This window comes from Bubalus kerabau, chromosome 4 (genome assembly GCF_029407905.1).
Source record: "Bubalus kerabau isolate K-KA32 ecotype Philippines breed swamp buffalo chromosome 4, PCC_UOA_SB_1v2, whole genome shotgun sequence".
Classification (NCBI taxonomy): Eukaryota; Metazoa; Chordata; class Mammalia; order Artiodactyla; family Bovidae; genus Bubalus; species Bubalus kerabau.
The window spans coordinates 20,417,241-20,438,746 of NC_073627.1; the positions used below are offsets into that span (position 1 = coordinate 20,417,241).

At 49.2% G+C, this 21,506-nt stretch overlaps 1 protein-coding gene across 1 annotated transcript in view; it reads left to right on the forward strand.

Annotated features, from left to right (window-relative positions):
* The first annotated feature begins 284 nt into the window (after positions 1-284).
* The window catches only part of MPP2 (MAGUK p55 scaffold protein 2), a 28,033-nt gene continuing 6,811 nt past the window's right edge, over positions 285-21,506 (forward strand). Inside the window, exons 1-3 of the mRNA XM_055575753.1 lie at positions 285-435; positions 3,674-3,724; positions 8,408-8,526. Coding sequence (XP_055431728.1) covers positions 426-435; positions 3,674-3,724; positions 8,408-8,526 — 180 coding nt within the window. The 5' untranslated portion in view covers positions 285-425. The remainder of the gene's footprint in view (positions 436-3,673; positions 3,725-8,407; positions 8,527-21,506) is intronic.

Sequence of the window (21,506 nt, forward strand, 5' to 3'; positions counted from 1 at the left end):
CCGAAAGCACGGCGCACTTGGCGAAGCGTAGTCTTCCCGCTGAGCTTTCAGTATTCCACGGCTAGAACTAAGTGCAGGTCTACAGTGGAGCCAGAAGCTGGGGTGAAGGCGGGCAACTGGGTTTGTCTTTATTTCTTGAGATGGAACTACGAAGAAGGATGGCGAGTCACCTTGTTCTGTATTCCGTAGACTGGGGTATTGACCAGCTCTCCGGTTCAGGCTTGAAATAGGGTCTCAGCGCCCCCCACCTTTTTTTTTTTTTTTTTTTTTTGCAAATTCGCCTAGCGAGTCTGGGATCCAGGTATCCACCAATGAATCCTTAAAAGCTGCTCCTGAGTTTGAGGTCCTATGGGGATGGGTCTCCTGCTCCTTGAGGGGTCTCCCTAAACTCCTCCTGCTCCCTTACCCAGTTGAGAAGCAGGATAATGAGGAAAGGTGAGGCAAGTCTTGAACTGGAACGCGGGTCTAAAGCTGAGAGAAGGGGGCGGGTCTCTTACCATCGCCCTTTTAAGGGAATCGCTGGGCGCCGAGGGACTAGTGGGTACAGGTCCCAGTCCTTTCTTCCCTGGGTAGGAAGCCAGCTGCGGGTCGGGGAATCGTGGGCTGTGTAGTGTCTCCTAAGTCACCACCTCCCCGCCTACCCACTAGCTGCTCGTAAAGGGTGCTTTCCTGCGGGTGGTCCCGCGGCGTCCGTATCCCTCTCCCTCTCCCCTCCGCTCTCGGTCTCCGCCCCTTCGCGCGGAGGAGGCCTCGCCGCTTTAAGAGCCGGAGTAGCGATTGACAAGCAATAAACGCGGAGCGCCCGGCTGCGCGGGAGCCACCCGGAGCTAGGGGCCTCTCCGGGGGCAGGTAGGCGCCCCCCGGCCCCCGGGCCAGCACCCACCCGAGGGCCCTCTTGGTCCTGGCACGGCACTTGGGGCCCTTTCTCTGCGTTACACCTCCCCTGGCCTTTTCTCTGGCCCCTCCCCTCACTCTCACCCTCCCGCCCCTTCTCTCCCTCTCACCCTCCCGCCCCCACTCCCCTTTTCTCGGGGCTCCTAGGGAGAGATCAGACCTCGCGGCCCGTGGACACTGGTCCCCCGCCCCTGCGGTGAGGGCTCCTAAGTGACGTCAGGCACAGAGCCTGGTGAGCTGTGCGGGGGCCCGAGTGTCCGTGCGGCTTCTCCGGGGACTGTGCGGATTCTGGGGACTTCGGAGCCGGGCATTACGTAAGAACCGCGTTATTAGCTCTTCCGGGGGTGGGGGCGCAAGACGGAGGTTGTGTGGGTCCCCTTGGCTCCCCTGCCACCTTGGGAGGCCAACACCTCAATCTCTCCTGGGAGGGGGTCATGCAAAGGGGGTGTGCTGCTTCTTCGCCTCCCAGGTTGTAGAGGGGGCGGGTCTGGGTCGGAGGCCAGGACTAGGATCTGGAGACCTGGGAAGGGGTCGGTGACAGGAGCGAGGAGTCAGGGCCAGAAAGTTAGGTCAACTCAGAGCGGGGAGCGTGAGGACGCGGGCGGGGGTTGGGGGGGTGTGCAGCCATTCAGTGACCTCATCCCCTAGTCTCCGCCGGGCGCGCACGCAGAGAGTCTTCTTTGATGGCTCGCAACACACCCCCCTCCTCCCAGGTCCTAGCGCCCAGCGGTTTAGGGCTGGGCTCTTGGGGCGGGGGCGCTTTGATCATCGGTGCGTGCAGGCCCGCCTGGCCACTAGACCCTATCCTGCAGTCTGTCTACCCCTCTCCACGACCTGTAGATCTTCAAAGCTCCTTTGTCAGACCTTTCTCCTCTATATCTCTTTGTACGTGTATTAACAGAGCTTGGAGGAAACCTCCCCCTTTCTCGGTGGGCCCACATCGGCTACCGACCCTGGGTGGTGTGGATAGCCTGGAGATAGGGGTGAGAGGGCACGTGGGCCCAGGGTTTTGGAAGCTGAGGTGCGAGTTCTCAGATGCCTGGGCTCCGGACCTTGACTCGGAGCCAGGCTGGCTTGCCTGGCACTGCTGTTCTCCTGTGGGCACAGCCGGCCCCGCCCTCCCAGAGTCTTGGGTGGGGGTAGGGCAGAGCTAGCCGATGCCCGTGGGAACCGACTCCTCAGGGAGAAAACCCAGGCAGGCTGGGCAAGACTTCTGGGGACCGGATCCTCCCTGCCTCTTCCCACCCTCCACCCTCTGGGGAAGGAGGACTTGGGAGAGTAGTGCCAGCTGGAGAGAGCTGCAGGTTCCTGGTCCTCAGGACCCGGGACGGGCCAGGGGTGGGGTTGGGGGGTGGGGAGAAAGGGATCCCTCTCTAATGCTCTCTAGGAATAGGGGTGGCAGGAGTTGTGCCCAGGGCACTAGCTGGCACAGTGGATCCTGGGCATTGCTCCTAGTCTGGGTGCTAGCCTGATAGGAGATGTCCTTCCTTTCCCCGAAAGCTCCTTTCTTCCTTGTCCTCTGGGCAGATCCAGGAGGAAGGGGAGTCATCCTTCCACTTTTGTAATTTCTGCTACTTGAAATTACAAGTAGCAGGGAGCACAGATGACCTGCTCAGGCCGGGGAAGGTGATAGGAAGAGAGAGGATTTCATTAAAATCAGGTAGTGGTCCCTCTAGGGACCTTTTTAGGGGGAGGAGGTGAAATCGTGGCTCCCCCACCCCCAGGGCCCAGTAGCATTCAGACCTAAAGTGGGCACTGCCAGATGCTTCCTTCCACTCCCCCACCCCTGCTGGGAGCCACCGCGCCTCCTGTTGTCATGGCAACTGGGAATTAGGGTTTTCTCCACCGGCACAAGCCCAGAAAGGCAAAGGGATGAAGGATGGTGGGTTACCCACCTGCACCCTTCTTGGAGAATAAAGGATCCAACGCCATTCCAGGAGGACCTGGGATGGAAACTGGGTCTGTAAATTCTGTGATGGGTTTTGCCCAGAGCCCCCTGCTCTCCTTGTCCCAGCACTGGGCTAAGAAGGGGTAGAGGGAGAAAGAGGAAGCAAGAGAGGCCCTAGTGAGGTATGACATCATTTCTTCCAGACAGATGAACAGATGTTTGTAGAGCATCTTCACTGTGCTGGGTCTAGGATCCAGAGGCAAAATAAAACAGATGTGATTCTTGACCCATGGAGCTTAAAGTCAGGGAACACCCATTTTCTTACTTTTTACCTTTTTACTCACATTGGACTTTCCCCCATCCTCTCTCTCTCTCAAAATAAATAAATAAAATAAAAAAGACAGATGGTAGGCAGAAATATTTTTTTTTTTTTGGACTCACAAAACCTGGAGTTTCATTGTAGCTCTCCTTTTCTTTAAAAAAATATTTTTATTCATTTATTTGGCTGCACCGAATCTTAGTTGTGCATGTGGGATTTTTAGTTTTGGCATGTGGGTTTTAGTTCCCTGGCCAGGGATCGAACCCAGGCCCCTAGCATTGGGAACCCAAAATCTTAGCCATTGGACCACCAGGGAAGTCCCCATAGCTCTCTTTATTAGCTTTGTGACCTTGGACAAATCAACTAACCTCTCTGATCCTCTGTCTCCTCCTCCTTGGAGAGATGGGTGTATCATGTCTGCCCTTCTTGCCTCCCAGAACTATGGGATAGTTTGGAGTCAGGGCAGTGCCCTCTTCCCTACCCCACTGGCTCCTGAGGGGGAGGTCCTTCCTAATTCCTTCCCCATTATTTTGCCCTTCTGCCTTCTCAACCTCCTCTCTCCCTTCCTCCAGGAGCCCTTGCTGATTTCACCATGCCGGTTGCAGCCACCAACTCCGAGACTGGTAAGAAGTGGGGGTAGGGATGTCAGTTATATCAGTGGTTCAGGGGATTCCAGGCAGGTTGGGGAGCACAGTCAGGCACTGCCACAGCTCCCTGTAAGAACAAACTGACCCCTGCTGCAGCTGCTCCATCCAGCTGCTCAGCCATTCCGCCGGGCAACTTCTATCACCCTGCTGCACCAGCCCCAGGGTGGGGCTGGAGACAGAGCACAACTCACCTCCATGGAGGGGGATGCATGCTCTGGAGACATCCACAGTGCAGTGCCCCCCAGATAGGTAAAGTGGACCAACACATGGGAGTGTGTGTGTGCTGGGCTGTGGAGAATGCCAGGTCAGGAAGCCTTGGCTTAGTTCTGTAGGAAGTTTTAGGGCAAGGTTGTGGGCCACCCAGACAAGCTAGGAAGCCTCAGGAACAATCTGCTTAGATTCTTGGAGGCTGTGTCTCTTCTTCTGTCAAGAGGTGATGTGAAACTCAAAGGCTATAATAGGGAAAGCATGTCACCATTAGGGGTATTCACAGTTATTATGCTGTGCTGCTGAGTTGTTACCTCTTTAACCTGTGACCCTGAGTCAGTCACCTCGCTTTGAGGACCTAGGTTTCCCCCTCTGTAGAATGAGGTGATAGGACAAGATCAGTGTTTTTAACTTATATTGGTCCTGGATCCTATTGAGAATCTGATGCAAACCGAGGGCCTTCATCATAGACAAAGGCCTCTATGCATGAAGTCTGCATTCCACTCCAGGGGTTCAGGGATCGCACCCTGAGTGTATGCAGAGACCCACCAGGTGAAGTGCCCTGTACTCAGGCTCTCAGAGGGCCCTGACAGTTATGAACCGTTCTTGTTTTTCTCTGACTGATCCCCGCTTGGGTGCCTCCTGACCTTGTAGCCCCTTCCTTTTCTCTAGGCGCTGCTATTGCTTCTGCAAGATGTTCCAGGCCTCCCAGTTCAGTTAGATTGACTTCTCTGTGCCCTCCCCTCTGAAAAACTGAAGCAGGAAAGTGAAGGCTGCTGTGAGGGGCCAGAACTGAACTGTGACACCCTTGTCCCCCAGGAAAGGCCTCTTCTCCATGCAGTGGCCAGACTGTCCCAATGTCCCCTAGCTGCTGCAGCCTTGGAGGGTTCAGTGCATTCTCCACTGCTCCAGCCTGCCTGGGCCCCTCTGTAAGCTGCTTAGGGGTTAATTAAGCCCATCCCTGAGCCTGTGATTAAAGGCCTGTCAATCTGGGGCTGTCCAGTAAACCCATTAATGGTGCCTGCCAGGGGTGTAGAGGGAGGGGAAGGCCCAGCGCTTTGGTTCCCTGCTACAGGCCACTTGATGGGCCCTGGTGGGGTGGGGGACAGGGTAGGGAGTGGAGTTCAGGAGATAGGTGCGAGGGTCTGCTTCCTCTGAGGACTCCTGGGGCACCTGCTCCCCTGGGTATTGTGTCACGGGCTTTCTGTATCCAAAGGAAGAAAGTTGCTTAAAGCAACTTAAGCAAAGCAAATTGCTTAACCACTTGGAGGCTGCGTTTCTTCCTCTGAAAAGAGGCGATGGGCGACTCAAAAGCCAGAAGCTTTGTCTTTCCCTCAGGTGGCCCTCTGTGCCTGCCCCAGGGTTGGACAGGCTCCTGGCCTCAAAACTCTAATGGTGGCTTCTGCCCCTTCTCACTTGGTGGTCATTACACTTCCCACGGGTCTGATAGACAGCTGTACCCTTGCCTCTAAGGTCAAGTTCACCGCCCCCCACCCCCTTCTCCTTTACCTTGCCCCAGAGATCCTTGCCTTGGCTTCTGCAGAGATTGAAGCTAGCAGGGTCCTTCTACCCTGATCCACATATCAATATGGCCACTATCATCATGAAGGGAGCGAGATGGTGCGGGTGTTTTCCTCTTGCAGAGAGACCCTAACTCCATTTCTAGTAAGGTGGAGGAGCTCTTTCCCTGAGGGTTGGAGATGCATGGGTGTTGGCATGGGTGAGAGTCCTTGCTCCTGGACTCCAGACCTGAAGCTCTGCCTCTGTACCGGGTTCCCTCCTTTCTTTGAATTAAGGCTGGGATGTGGGGCTTTCAGGTGGAGCTGTCCCTTTAAATCTCTGGGTTAATGTTCTAGTGTGTAATCCTGCTTGCTGCCATGGCAACCAGGGTGTGCTGTGACCCTGTGCCACTCCTCAGGGAATGGCAGTCTGGTGGCAGGAGCAGTGCCTAGTGGTGGCCTCAAGGGTGCAGGGTCTCAGAGGAAGGAATGGTGGCTCTGGGCTGGGGTAACTTTCAAAACCCCTCCCTTCCTGCCCACGCTAGTCTCTTCTGAATGAATACTCCCTCACCTTTTCCCAAGTCCCCAGTACCCCAGTCCCAAGATGCCTGACTTGTCCACAGCCATCGCCCCCTGAAGCAAGTGGGGGGGGGCACACTTGGAGATGGGGATGGAGAAGCTACTCCTGAGATATGGGGTCTGAGGGCCGTGCCACTGCCTCATTAGAGTTGTTCTTGGGGGCTTCCTTTGACCCTGAGGGGGTCACTGTAAAGAAAACTGGGCTTGGTGAGGGGACCGAGAGGAGCGGTCAGAAGTCTCGAGGAGGAGGTGGCAGGCGGTGTAATTGAGGAGGGACTTCTAGAAGAGAGGGACTGGAATAAGATGGGGCCAAGTCCCCATCCACCTTGGGTTTCTGGGAGGGGAGGATCTCTGAGCACCGCTCCAGTCTTGATGGGGGGCAAACTTAAAAACACCCCCACCCCCCACGCCCCGGCCGGAAACCTTTCCTCAGCTGCCTCCTCACCTTTTAGTGATAGGTATTCAAACAGGGGAATCTGGCCACCGTGGGACGAGGACCCTTCCATGGCCCCCTCCCAGCTCTTTCACAGCCCCCTCCCGCCTGTCTGCTCCCAGTCTGGGCTTTGGCCAATCAACAAGGCGGTCAGGCGGCTGAGCCTTACAATTGGCTGATCCTGCAGAGGGCGCTCCCTGAGTCCCACCTCCTCCAGCGCTGCCCACTTCTGGCTGGGAAGGCTGCGGCGGCGTGGAGGCTATTCCACAGCCCAGGTCCCGGAGGGAGTCAGCCATGGCCGGCAGCCCAGGGAGCGGGGCCTCTTTGGAGGGTATATCCCTGGGCTCCTCTGAGGAAGCTGAGCTCCGGAGGGAAGGTAGGGAAAGGTGGAGTGGCGAGGCTGGGGTCTGGTCTTCAGGGGTTTAGGGCATCTGGAGAGGGTACCCTAGGAGCGGGCTCTCCGAAGCCTAAGGGTCTCCGGGCGCGGTCCCCCAGGAGAGCTGACCTGTACTGAGGGCACCAACTCCCTTGGCTCAATCCCCTCCCATAGCTGGCAGGCTGGGGAATCTGTGTGTGAAGATGACGGGAGAGGAAGGGTCCCAGGATATCCTGGCAGAGTGGGAAGGGTTCCTGTCCTGGCCTCTTTCTGAGTCCACTAAGGACCTGGCAGGTTCTGACCGATGCCAAGCCCAGACATGAGCAGGAGGGGTCTGGAGGGCAGGTATGAATGTCATTTGTGGAAAAGGTGGGGAGAATGAGAGGGAAGAGTGTGGAAGGCCAAGGGTCCCTGACCAGTGGCTGCCAGCTTCCAATCTCAGAGCCTCCTGCAGCCCACCCCCATCCCTTCCTGGAGGAGGGGGCATGGCTGAGAACAGTGAGAGGTGCCAGGGACTGTACCCACCCTCCTCCTTCCCAGCTTGGGTGCTGTTATGCAGATGTAGGCGTGGGTGGCAGGGTGGCAGAGTAATGATACCCCCTGCCCATCTCTGCCCCCAGCTGGGCACACTCTGCTTCTGCCTCCCTTCCCCCAGAGCCTGCCACAGCCAGTAGCTTCCGCCTCTGCTGGTGGGGGAAGACAGCCCCTACCTGAGGCTGAGCCCCTCAGCAGTGGCCCAGCTTCAGGTGTTCTCCCCTTGCTGATGTCCCATCCCCAGCTGAGGGTTTGCTGATCCCTAGGATGACTTGGTCTGACCTTTGCCCCTGGGTGTCCACAGTCATCCCAAGCCCCAGAGTGCCTATTTCCCCCAGCTTCTACCAGTGTCCTGGGCCTCAGCCTTGGCTTCCTATGATCTATATTAATTTCCAGGTCATTGTCTTTCAGAGCTGAAGGGCCTGTAGATACCATCCAGTTTAATCCACCCATTTTACAGGAAGGAAAGACTGAGGCCTGTGACGGACAGTGACTTGTGCAAATCACCCTGAATTAGTGGCACAGTTGGTAGTGGATGGCGGGTAGGCCCTGACCTCCTGCATGGCTGTCTGCTGACTCCAGGCTCACACTCCAGGGACGTGTTCCAAGCGCCGTCTCTCTCACCCCTGAGCCTGCCACATGCAGGTGGCTGAGTCCTGTGGCTTCAGCCCATCCAGAGATTGAATGATGTGGTTCTCTGGTTTAGGGCAGAAACTGGAACCTGACATCTGCTTCCATTTCTCCCCTGCCCCCACCTCAAAGTCCACTTCCTGGTGCTGGGAGCCTTCTACCTGCCCAGGCTAGTATTACCTAGGGCCTAGAGAACAGGCCAAGGAAATTGCCCTTCCCCTCTTAGGGCCTCTGCCGCAGGCATTCTAGGGCTTGGAGTGCCAGGCGGGGAAGGATGTGCTGCGGGGAGGGGCTGTCTTCTGTGGGATGGAGGGTAAGAGGGATGGGGTTTCTATGGTGTGTTTGGGTCCCCTGTGCTCAGCTGGCGCCTGTGTTTCTCACTGTCTGCTCCTTCCCTCCAGCCATGCAGCAAGTCCTGGACAACCTGGGATCTCTCCCCAATGCCACGGGAGCAGCTGAACTGGACCTGATCTTCCTTCGAGGCATTATGGAAAGTCCTATAGTGAGATCCCTGGCCAAGGTAGTGTGCTCCAGGGAGGTGGACACAAGGGTGCTATGCCTGGGAAGGCATAGCAGGGGGTGGGATGTTAGCCACAGGGAGCCCTGGGAATGGGACAGGTGGCACCCGAGACCCTGGGAGGAGGGTATGCATGGACATCCATGCCCGGGTGATCAATCTGAACCACTGCAGGTGGTGGGGGCCCACCTCCATTCCTGACTGTTGAGTCCGGAGACGTGCCCATGTGGATAGATGTTTGGTGACTGCCAGCTTATGGAGGGTATGCTTGGTTGGGAATGAGCATGCCTGTGCTGTAGAATCTCTGAGGTTCAGCCTGCTTATCTTTCTGCCTCTGGACATTTTGTGCAGACATCTTTCTAAGGTCACCTGCTACATACCAGGCAGGGGAGAGACTCACTGAAAGAGAAAGTTATAAACCACTTTGGTAATGACTTTGATAGAGGCATATGCACTAGGTGTTTGGGGAGGGTAAAGGACGCCTGACCCAACCCAGGGTGGGCAGGGAAGCTACCCTGGAGGAAGGGTCACTTGTGTTGAGTCTTGAAGATTGAGGAGGAGGGGCAGTGCATTCCAGGCCACAAGAAGAACTTCAACAGGAACAGAGGTGAGAGAGCTAGAAACATACAGGGGCTGTAAGTGTTGAGAGCTAGAGATGTACAGGGGCTGTAAGTGTTGAGGCTGGAGCTTTAGGTGTGAGACAGGGAGTGTGAGCTGTGGAGATGTTGGCAGCTGTTGGCAGCTGATGAAGGGCCCTAGGAGCTGTGCCTGGGGCTTAGGCATTGTCCTGTGATGCCCTGTGAGCAACTTGGAGCCTTTTGTGGATTTTAAGCAGGCATGCGATGATAGCACATGGATGTTTGGGAGCATCCCTCTGGTGGCCATAGGGAGGACGGCTGGAGGGTCATGACTGGAGTTGAGAGACCGGAGTCGGTGATCATCCTGAATTAGACCTGTGGTAACAGTCTTGAGAGAGTTCTTGATTTATTTCTTGATAAAAGAAATATTTAGGAAATAAATCGGCAGTACTTGATGCTTGGGTGTGGACGGTCAGGCGTGGGGGTAGCCAGGCACCTGAGATTCTGTACTGGGGAAGGGCTGGTGCCACCTTCAACTGTGACAACAAGCAAGGATGGAACAGGGGAGGGGGCGACCCCTTTGCTGGGGAGGAGGAGAGGAGGTGAGAATGATGCCAATAGCTGTGTTGGAGGCAAGGCTGGGAGTTGCAGGGAATCGTGTTAATTGCTCAGATTTCTCAGTGGGGTGGGCGGTCTTCAGCTGAGAATTAAGGATCAGGGATTGAGTGGAGTGGGGGTGGAGGGTGGGATTTGGAAGTGAAGGTTCAACTAATAATTAATTACTAAAGGGGAGAGAGGGACCCCACCAAAAGTCAGGGAGCAGGATCAACAGGGCCCCAGATCATCAATCCAGGGTGGGGGTGATTCAGTCCAGAGACACTGAGGGTGGCTTTGGTCCAGGGCTTGTGCCCGATGGGGGCTGTAGGAGGCTGAGGTGCAGGGAGAGGTGAGAGTGGCTCAGAGCATCACCTCTGGGGCTGAGGCTGGGAGGGGAGGGGAGAGTGGCCAGGAAGAAACAGAAGGGCAGGGAGAACGTGGAGGCAAAGGCCTGGGGGCTCTCTGGGGTAAGTGTCTGGGGAGAGAGTGTACAGCTGCAGGAGGAAAAGGCCAAGGTCAGAGAGGGAGGTGGGAAGTGAAAGGTTTCCAAGGAGGACAGTTCTAGGGATAACATTTTGAATGTGGCTATGGGGGGCAAAGAGGCCATCAGTGTTAAAGAATTCTAGGAATGGATGGGTTGGGTGTGGGATGGGGTGTCAACACAGGCATGAGGGTGGGGAGACACTGGAGGCAGCCCCAGGGTCTCCGGTAAATGGTGGTGGGTGTGACGAGGAAGTTGGATGATAGTGGGGGGTGGGGCAGTACAGCTAGGTGGTGGGTCTTCCACAGGGTGAGGTGGGGACTCTGTCACAGGACATCTGTGGCCTTTCCTGACATGGGGCTTGGAAGGGGACCAGATGCTAGTGGGAGGTTCTGGGGAAGAGAAAACCGAGCAGATTGGAGGAGATTGGAAAAAGGTAGGTTGCCTCTCAGTCAGTGGTTAAGGACTGGACTTATGTATTAAAAATCAAAATGAGGAGTTATGCATGTTTCAAACAGAGAGAATATGAGCTCCTTGAGGACAGCGATGTCGGCTTTGTTTACTACTGTGTCCCCAGAGCCTAGAACGGTGCCTGGCACATAACAGGTCCTCACTGAATGTTTGTTGAATGAATGAATACAAGAAAGTGTGCAGAAAAAGCACGTAGTACCCACCTCCAGGATGTGAATGCTGATCACATTTGCTTTAGTTCTGGCTCTTTCTTTTTAAGAAATAAAAAGTGTGTCCAGTAAATGCCTCTCCCCTTTTCCTCATTTCCACTGCTGTCCTGCCCACGGCTGACCCGTGGCTGGAGTTGATGATACCATGCCCCTGAATATTTGCCCATCTTGACTACATATGTATTTAAATGTAAACTACATGCCCCTGTTATATGTGTTTTTAAACTTTACATAATGGAATGATAGTGGAAGCAGCTATGGTTTTTGAGATTTCTAGTTCATATAAGTAATATAGTTACTGACATGCATAGAGATATAGATTCATTTGGACTGTTGTGTAGTGCTCCAATATGTGAACAGAGCCCAGTGTATTCGTTTTCTGGTTCCCCTACTGAGAGACAGGTACACTGTTGCTGACTTGTTGCTGTTAAGCACAGTGTGGCAGTGAACATCCTTACATCCCTCTGCTTCTACACGTGAGTTACAGTTTCTCTAGGGTGGACACTTGGCAGTGGAATTGCTGAGGACCTGCATTTGAACCTCAACATCTATAACCTTCCAAAGCTGACTTCACAGTTGGATTTATTAAATCACACCATCTCTGAGTCACGCTAGCTATTGCTTCTACAGCGTGACAGCCAGTGAAATAAGGAGGCTCTCTCGGGATGCAGAACCTCAGAGTTAGAAGGTTCTTTAGCCAGAACCCTTTAGCCAGAGTGGGACGCGCCCCCACCCCATCCCCACCTCCATAGCGTTCCTCTCTAGTGGCCTCTTAGAACCCATCTGACAGCTCTCCAAAGGTGAGATTGGTGGCTGGATGGCTCTGTCATTCACTTGGTCATTCCGTCATCCGTCCTCTATTCAACAGATATCTCTTGCACGCTCACCAAGGCCAGGCGCAGTGCTAGGGCGGTGGCAATGAAACGTCAGATAGTTTATTCTTCTCCTGAGGGAGCCCGGAGTCTGTCAGTTTCTCACTGAGCTCAGCAATGTCCTAGTCCTGGGACCACAGCCTGATGGAAAAGTTACCAATGTACTGTCAGTTTACATAAGTAAACTTCCTTCTCCAGGAATGTTCTCTCCATCTAGCTGTGAAACAAACAGGAAATGAATCTCCATAAGGGAGCATCTGAGCTCAGTAAGGACTTCCTTGGTGGCTCAGACAGTAAAGAATCTGCCTGTAATGTGGCAGACTTGGTTTTGATCTCTGGTTTGGGAAGATCCCCTGGAGGAAGGCATGGCAGCCCACTCCAGTATTCTTGCCTGGAGAGTCCCAATGGATAGAGGAGCCTGGTGGACTATGGTCCATGGGGTTGCAAAGAGTCAGCTCAGGAAAAATCCCTCTGACCCCTATATATGTGACCCTTTGCAATACAACTTTGCCAGTCCTCTCATCAAAAGGTAAACTTTCTCCACTCTTCAATCTGGGCTTGACCACATGACTTGCTTTGATCTACCAGACCTACATCTTACTCCTTCTCATACATATAATGATTACATATACACAGATCAATTTCTAACCTATTAGACAAAGTACTTTATCAAAGATATAGCAGCAAAATCTTAGAAGCCCATAAACCCACAGGAGTAGAGCCCAAGTAGAAACCGACGTGGTAGTTATTCACCTCCTTCCCTTTTCCTGATGACACGGACTTGACTGTCCTCTCTGGGGAGGTGCCAGACAATGCGGGAGGGGCTGCCTTAGGTAGATCTGGAACCAGGGAGGAGCAGGCCCTGAGGGGACGAGCCCAGAGAGTTAACAGGCGCTGAAGGAAGTCAAATCTGGCAGGCAGATCGGAAATCCAGAGGGTTGGCTATGGAGAGCAGGTGGCGGTCCTGGCAGGTGGGTGATGTCTGGGAGCTGACGTGGACCCAGTAGCAGGTGTTCCAATAACAGGCAGGGCCATGGTGAGGAATCAAAGGCAGATGACATTCAGAAATTTAGGCAAACTGTTATCAGTGGGGACAGCTGCCAGTTGGGAGGCCTGTGAACTAATCCACATGAGATGAAGAAGAAAATAAACAGCATTTGAAGTCCGATTCATTGACCGGCTGTGTGACCTTAGTAGGGCTGACAACCTCTCCGAGCTTCAGCCATTACTTCTGAGAAATGGGGATAACAATACTTACCTCTCAGAGTTGTGATCAGGAGAGGGGGAGGTCATGGATGTGGAAGTGTTTGGCCATTGGACTGGAATTCAGAGGGAAGTCCCAGTCCTGTGGTGGTGGTGGGAAGGTGAGACAGCTGGCAAAGAAAGGCAGGGTCTTAAAAGAATGAGGGGCCAGGAGGGTCACCAAGATGGAAACTCTGACCAGGGGACATGGTGGGGAGCCCAGTGCCTCAGTTAGCTTTTGCTGTGTAACAAACTACCCCACAGCATAGTGGCGTGACTTGTGTCTCATGATTTTGTGGATTGACTGGGTGGTTTTCTGGTCTGGGCTTGCTCAGTTGGGATGGGGTAGGACAGCCTCAGTCATGTGACTGGTGACGCACCCGGGAAGGCTGCACTGTCTGGGACAGTGTGGTATCTCATCCTCTAGGAGGGTGGCCCAGATTGCTTCACATGGTGGTCTCAGCTGTAATGAAAGACCAGCCTCCAGTCCTAGACCCTTTTCAAGCCTCTGCTTGAATTGGGTCATTGGCCAAAGCAAGTCACGTGGCCAAATTCAGGTGGAAGAGTCCCTTTACCTTCTGGCTCACCATGCTTTCAGATTTTGAATTACTTTCAGATTTTGAATTACTTAATTATGAGCCTGGGCTTCAAGTGGGAATTCCGTCTCCTAATCAGAGAAGTTGGAATGGAAAGGTGGAGGGAAAAGTTTTCCAAAGAAAGGCTGTGGCGTGTTTCTGCATTTGCAGTTTACATCTGGCTCTGCATGGGGAGCTGGCAGATTTGGGATTAAGAACCAGCTCTTCCGGGTGTGAACCTGGCCCACCTTTCTGGTCTGTAAGGAGCTTGAGGGTGTGCTGTGCTGAGGGTGATTTTTCAGAGCAGAATTAAGCAAATGGTTACCACAGAAATTAAAAACTGCTTTCCTGGTTGTGGGCCCTCGTGCTCCTAATATTATAGTGCTGTGCAAGAGAACACTTTCTAAAAACCGGCGCCCAGATAGTGACACCACAGCTATGGGGGTGCTCAGGAAACTTTGACTTGCATCTCTGCTGTATACCCAGGAGTTGTGAAAAGAAATTCATTTTACCTGCTAGAGCCTCAGATTCTTTATTGGGAAAATGGCCTTTATACTGTTAATCTTACCATCATTTTGACATTTAAATGAGATGTCTATTGAAGTATAATTGATTTACAATATTGTCTTAGTTCTAGGTGTATAGCAAAGTGATTCAGTTTTATCTATCTCACTTGATATGTCTCTAATTCTTTTTTATTATTTTTCATTATAGTTATTCATTACAAGATATTGAACATAGTTCCCTTTGCTGTGCAGTAAATCCTTGTTCTTTATTTTTTGCATGGTAGTGTGTGTCTGTTAATCCCATAATTCCCAATTTCTCTCTGCTCCCCTTCCCCTCCAGCAACCATAAGGTTGTTTTCTGTGTCTGTGAGTCTGTTTCTGTTTTGTAAATCAGTTCATTTATAGAATTTTTTAAGATTCCACATATAAGTGACATCATCTAATATTTGTCTTTGTCTAACTTCACTTAGTGTGATAATCTCTAGATTCATCCATGTTGCTGCAAATGGCATTGTTTTGTTTTTTTATGGCTGAGTAATATTCTGTTGTTTATATGTATCACATGTTTATCCATTCATCTGTTGATGGACCCTTACGTTGCTTCTATGTCTTGGCTATTGTAAACACTGGTTACTAATTTAACTCCATATGTCAGAGAACATATTAGATATGACTAAATATTTAAGAAATGGAGTCATTTGAGATTTGTTTTATGATCCCAAACATTGTCTGTTTTGGGGACTATTCCATGTGTGGAGAAGGCAATGGCAATCCACTCCAGTACTCTTGCCTGGAAACTCCCATAGATGGAGGAGCCTGGTAAGCTGCAGTCCATGGGGTTGCGAAGAGTCAGACATGACTGAGTAACTTCATTTTCACTTTTCACTTTCATACATTGGAGAAGGAAATGGCTACCCACTCCAGTATTCTTGCCTGGAGAATTCCATGGACAGAGGAGCTGGGTGGGCTACAGTCCATGGGGTTGCAAAGAGTCGGACATGACTGAGCCCTCAGTACTTCCTATGGCTCAGCAATTCTGGTTCTGGGAAAAACTCTCACATGTGCAATAGGAGACAGAGACCAGAGTGTTCATAGTAGTTTTGTTCATTGCCATTTGGAATGGTAAAAACCTGAAATGACCCAGAGAGAGAGGAGATGAATCAAATATGGCATAGTCACATGGTGGAATATAATATAGCCGTTAAAATGAACAAACTATTGGGATATGGGAAAAAAGAATGGATCATAGCAAAATAACATTAAATGAAAAATAATATGCTGGTAAGTCACTTCAGTCGTGTCCGACTCTGTGCGACCCCACAGACAGCAGCCCACCAGGCTCCGCTGTCCCTGGGATTCTCCAGGCAAGAACACTGGAGTGGGCTGCCATTTCCTTCTCCAGTGCATGAAAGTGAAAAGTGAAAGTGAAGTCGCTCAGTCGTGTCTGACTCTTCGAGACCCCATGGACTGCAGCTTACCAGGCTCCTCCATCTATGGGAGTTTCCAGGCAAGAGTACTGGAGTGGATTGCCATTGCCTTCTCCAGGAATATAATATTAAGTGAATATGTTTTCACTTAATATGAAAAATAAGAACAAATCTTTGCAAAAAATAGTAAGTGAAATAATTTTTTACTTAATAAGTTAAAAAAATCAGGCATTTGGGAATTATATATAGCACAATTCCCTTTTTTTAAAGGTAAAAATAACTAAAAACAGTACTTATTTTAGGAATATATTGAATATGTATAGATACAATAAAACTATATAAAATGAGAAGCCAGGGCATGATGAACACAGGGAATCAAGATGTGGTTTCTGAGTGGGGGAAGTGGGTGGATGGGTGTGGGGGGCATGTGCTTAGACGTAGGATAGTGTCAAGATCCTTATTTATGGTTTAAGTGCTGGGTTCTTGCATCCTTGTTATGTTAGTACAAAAGTACCCAGTTTCAGTTCAGTTCAGTCGCTCAGTCGTGTCCGACTCTTTGAGACCCCATGAATCGCAGCACGCCAGGCCTCCCTGTCCATCACCAACTCCCCAAGTTCACTCAAACTCACGACCATCGAGTCAGTGATGCCATCCGGCCATCTCATCCTCTGTCGTCCCCTTCTCCTCCTGCCCCCAATCCCTCCCAGCATCAGAGTCTTTTCCAATGAGTCAACTCTTCGCATGAGGTGGCCAAAGTACTGGAGTTTCAGCTTTAGCATCAGTCCTTCCAAAGAAATCCCAGGGCTGATCTCCTTCAGAATAGACTGGTTGGATCTCCTTGCAGTCCAAGGGACTCTCAAGAGTCTTCTCCAACACCACAGTTCAAAAGCATCAATTCTTTGGCACTCAGCCTTTCTCACAGTCCAACTCTCACATCCATATGTGACTACTGGAAAAACCATAGCCTCGACTAGATGGACTTTTGTTGGCAAAGTAATGTCTCTGCTTTTTAATATGCTATCTAGGTTGGTCATAACTTTCCTTCCAAGGAGTAAGCATCTTTTAATTTCATGGCTGCAATCACCATCTGTAGTGATTTTGGAGCCACCAAAAATAAAGTCTGATACTGTTTCCACTATTTCCCCATCCATTTCCCATGAAGTGATGGGACCAGTCGGAGATCCAACCAGTCCATTCTGAAGGAGATCAGCCCTGGGATTTCTTTGGAAGGAATGATGCTAAAGCTGAAACTCCAGTACTTTGGCCACCTCATTCGAAGAGTTGACTCATTGGAAAAGACTCTGATGCTGGGAGGGATTGGGGGCAAGAGGAGAAGGGGACGACAGAGGATGAGATGGCTGGATGGCATCACTGACTCGATGGATGTGAGTCTCAGTGAACTCCAGGAGTTGGTGATGGACAGGGAGGCCTGGCGTGCTGTGATTCATGGGGTCGCAAAGAGTCGGACATGACTGAGCGACTGATCTGATCTGATCTGATGGGACCAGATGCCATGATCTTCGTTTTCTGAATGTTGAGCTTTAAGCCAACTTTTTCACTCTCCTCTTTACTTTCATCAAAAGGCTTTTTAGTTCCTCTTCACTTTCTGCCATAAGGGTGGTGTCATCTGCATATCTGAGGTTATTGATATTTCTCCCAGCAATCTTGATTCCAGCTTGTGCTTCTTCCAGCTCAGAGTTTCTCATGATGTACTCTGCATATAACTTGAATAAGCAGCGTGACAATATACAGCCTTTACGTACTCCTTTTCCTATTTGGAACCAGTCTGTTGTTCCATGTCCAGTTCTAACTGTTGCTTCCTGACCTGCACACAGGTTTCTCAAGAGGCAGGTCAGGTGCTCTGGTATTCCCATCTCTTTCAGAATTTTCCACAGTTTATTGTGATCCACACAGTCAAAGGCTTTGGCATAGTCAATAAAGCAGAAATAGATGTTTTTCTGGAACCCAGTTTAATAGCAGCTAACTAAAAAGAAGTCATGGAGGAACCAAGAATGAGAACATATGAGCAAAGGATATGATTAATCCAATTCTGAGTTCTGAAAGTCCCAGAAAAGAGTGTTGCAAATTGTGATATATGTTAGGTGTTCTCAGTATTGGCCAATCAGCCTGCTGGTAGTATTTCTTTTGTATAGGAATGATTAAATGTTTCAAGTTTCCTCTGGCCCATGAAGGTTGAGCTTGGAGAGTTGTGTTCTGTCTGTGGGGAAGATCTCCAGGGCCAGCCACAGGGGTGGGAGTGGATCAGCCTGGGGTGGGGTGGGGGGCGGTCATTAAGTAAAAGATGGGAGGTAATGACTTGGAAGACACACTGTCTTCCTGCTTGGTTAGGTGAGGGCTCCTCGGGAAACTTGATGCCTGCATCCATAGAGCAGAAGATGCTAAAGCTAAAATGGACAATCTCTAGGCTGCTCATGTCACCTGGGCCAGAGCTAGCCCCCATTAACTGGAAGGAGCCTGGCTGGAGTTGCCATGGTGAAGGGGCTGCAGGTCTGAGTGCCTTCGTTTATTCCTGAAACACGGTTCCTGGGGCCCTGGGCTCTTAGCATTGTCTAGACACTGGTAACAGAGCCAGGGCCTCCGTGGGTTGTGCTGAGTTAATGACTGAAGATCACACAGCGTTTGGTAGGAACTTCTGGGGCATTTCTCTGCCCTCTGGCTTCTGAGGATCATCAAGGCATAACGGTCTCCGAGTACTTCTTTGCCTCTTCAGTTGTCTGTTTCCCCAGCAGGAACGCTCTGTCCAGCCGGGCTGTGGGAGTCAGTCTGAAAGGCTGCCCTCCCAGGGGAGGATGATTTAGGGGGCCCCCCTAAATGGGAAGCTGTTTCCCTGGCCTGTTTCGGGTAGAGAAGACAGAAAAGGAGCTAGCCTTTATTGAGCAACTGCTGTGTGCCAGGCACTGTGTCCATCTCATCAAATCCTCAGAGTATCCTTATGAGATGTTGTTAAAATTTCCTCATCTCATGGGCTTGAAAAACTTTCTGTTATGGAAATTTTCAAAACTGTTTCCAGAACCCCCATTATCCATTGCCCTACTTCAACATTGAACAACTCAAAAATAATCTTGTTTCATCCATACCTCCACCTCCTTCTCTCTCTCCTGAATTATTTTGAAGCAAGTTTCAGACATAATTTTATCTGTAAGTATTTCAATATTTGTAGTTAAAAGTTCTTAAAAAATATTTGCACTACCATTATTACATGTAGAAAATTAAGCAATAATTTTCTTACAGATTTTTATTAAATGGTGTTGTAATACCTGGACAGTCATTTGGAAAGATATCAAAGCAGATCCATACTTCACACCATTCATCAGAATAAACTTCCAAGCAGTCAGAGATCGAAAAAACAAACTATATACATCCTAGAAGAAAACATGGATCTGTGTGTAAAGGAAAGCCTTTTTTTAAAACTATGCCTTGAAATTTGGATGCATAAAATATTAATAAATTTAACTAAATTAAATACATAGTTTTTGCAGTGACAAAAAAACATAAGCTGAGTCAAAAGATAAATGACAAACTGGGGGAAAATATTTGCAAGAGGTATTACAGATAAAGGGCATATCTTCCTAATATAGAGAATGTTTTAAGAAGTGAGAAAAAGAAAAAACAAGATCTGATGGAAAAATTGGCAGGAGACGTGAACAGACAGATCACAGAAAAAGATATACAGATGGCCTTTAAACATATGAAGAGATGCTCAGCTTCACTCATAATAAGCAAAATGCAAATTAAGCCCCACTGAGAGATGGCTTCTCATCTATGTGGTTGGCAGACATTCAAGGGTTTGATCACACGCTCTGGTGGCAAGGCTTCAGGAAAGTTTCTCTTCTAATGCTGGTGGGAAGACAAAGTGGCACAAGCCCCATGGAGGGGAGTTTGTCAATATCTAACAAAACCGCATATTTATTTACTGCTTGACCCAGCAAGACTTCTAGGAATTTACATGAACGATCTACTCCACGAATATAGAACGGCTATGCCAAGGCTATTCACTGCAGTTTTATTTGCAATAGTAAGATATTAGAAACAACCTCCATACCTATGGAGAGTAGTTGAATAAATTATGGTACTCCAGTCATGAAATCACACAAATGCAGTGATTAAAAGATAACAATAATAAAGGAAGATCTCCATGGAGCAGCACAGAGTGATTCCAGAGCATATTGTTAAATAAAAAAACAGGGACTTCCCTGGTGGTCTAGTGGTTAAGAAACCTTGTTTCCATTGCATGGGTTTGATCCCTGGTTGAGGAGCTAAGATCCTGCATGCTTGTGGTACAGCCAAAAAACAAGAACAAAAAACAAAAAGAATCCCAAACAGCAAACCAAACCACTTAAACAGACAAAAACCCCCAAAGTATCAAAGAATACACATACCTTTTATATAAGAGACAAAGGGAAATATTTATTTATTTTTGTAGAAAAAATGCAGACTGAATAAACTAGAAACTAATGAAAATGATGCCTTTTAGAGTGTTGGTATGAATGGGGTAGAAGGGATGAAGATGGAAATAAGACTTTTCGAGTTTACTTTTTATATAGATTTAAGATAGCAGCCATGTGAATGTTGTACATATTAAAAATAAGATTAGATTTCAAAAGAATGAAAAAAATCTAACCCTGAAATTAAGTGCAGATAAGTGAATCTATTCATATATCAAATTGTTAGCAGAACAGAAAAAGGAATTAAGTAACTTCACAAAATTCTGACTATATGCCTTAAGTGGGATATTTACTAAGCCTGTACTATTTAATATTAGTAGCCACTAGCCAGCCCCATGTGGGTACTTATTTAAATACTTTACTTAAATTAAAATACTTAAGCTAAAATGCTGATATAAAATTAAAAATTCAGTTTCTTAGTTGTACTAGTCATATTTCTCAACAGCCACGTGTGGCTAGTTGCTACCACAATAGACAGCCCAGATATAGAATATTTACATTAACATTGTAAGTTTTTTAAAACTATTCTGGGGACAAAAAGAGTGCAGATAAATCTTGATTTTTACTTGGATAAAATATACAGAAGGTGATAACTAAGGTGATAGGTAGTAGTAATAGTTTAGCAATTCTGAAACTTTCTGAACATTGAAGGACAGAATAAATAAGTAAATATATTAAAGTTCTTTGGAGAAAATTCTCACCAAAGGAGAAAGGAGATACAAATATGGAATGGGAGAAGGCAAGGAAAATCATGTAGAGTTTGATTTTAATTAGAACAGTCAGTATTAGCTAATGTCTACTGAAGTAATGATACCCAGAATCAGTGAGCATTGAGTGCCCAGATCTTGGTTTCTGAATACCATTCCCCAGCAAAAGGAATCAGGTTTCCTTGGGGAAATCGCTGATTCCACATCTGGAGTAGGGAAAGTACAAGGTGAGCTGGTGATGGAAGGAAGAAGGCGCTCATAATGGGAACAAGTCAAAAGGCACGCTGCAGGCTCCCCTGGACAAATTTGGGGTAAACTGAGACCATGGAGATACCAATGATGATGGATTAGAACACACTGAATAAAAAAGTTCATAGTGATGCAGAACGAGAGAGAAGGAGGAGGAGTGGGAGGGGAAAGGAAAAGCTCTTTCTTATAATAGAGTGCCAGCTAATGCATGTGGAAGGAATAATGGGGTTAGATAATGACTATTTTGCAACCCCAACATAATAACAGTTGATTCAGGCAAAAACCATAAATGGAGACTAAATCCATTAGTGAATGATTAATGGGGAACCGAATAGTCACATGGTCTCAAAGTGTGGGGAAACCTTAAGATCACTTATATAGAACTCTTGCCACAAAGATTAACTTGAGTCTAAACATGTAGAAACAACAGATAAATCCAGCTGTGGGGCACTCCACAAACTACTGACCTGGACTCTTTAAAAATGTTCTAAAGGGTCTGTTCTAGGTTAAAGGAAATTAAGAGGATGTGACAACCAAAGTTAACATCTGATCTTGATTAGACTGTGGATCAGAAAAATAAAGCCCTATAGAATATTTTTAAGG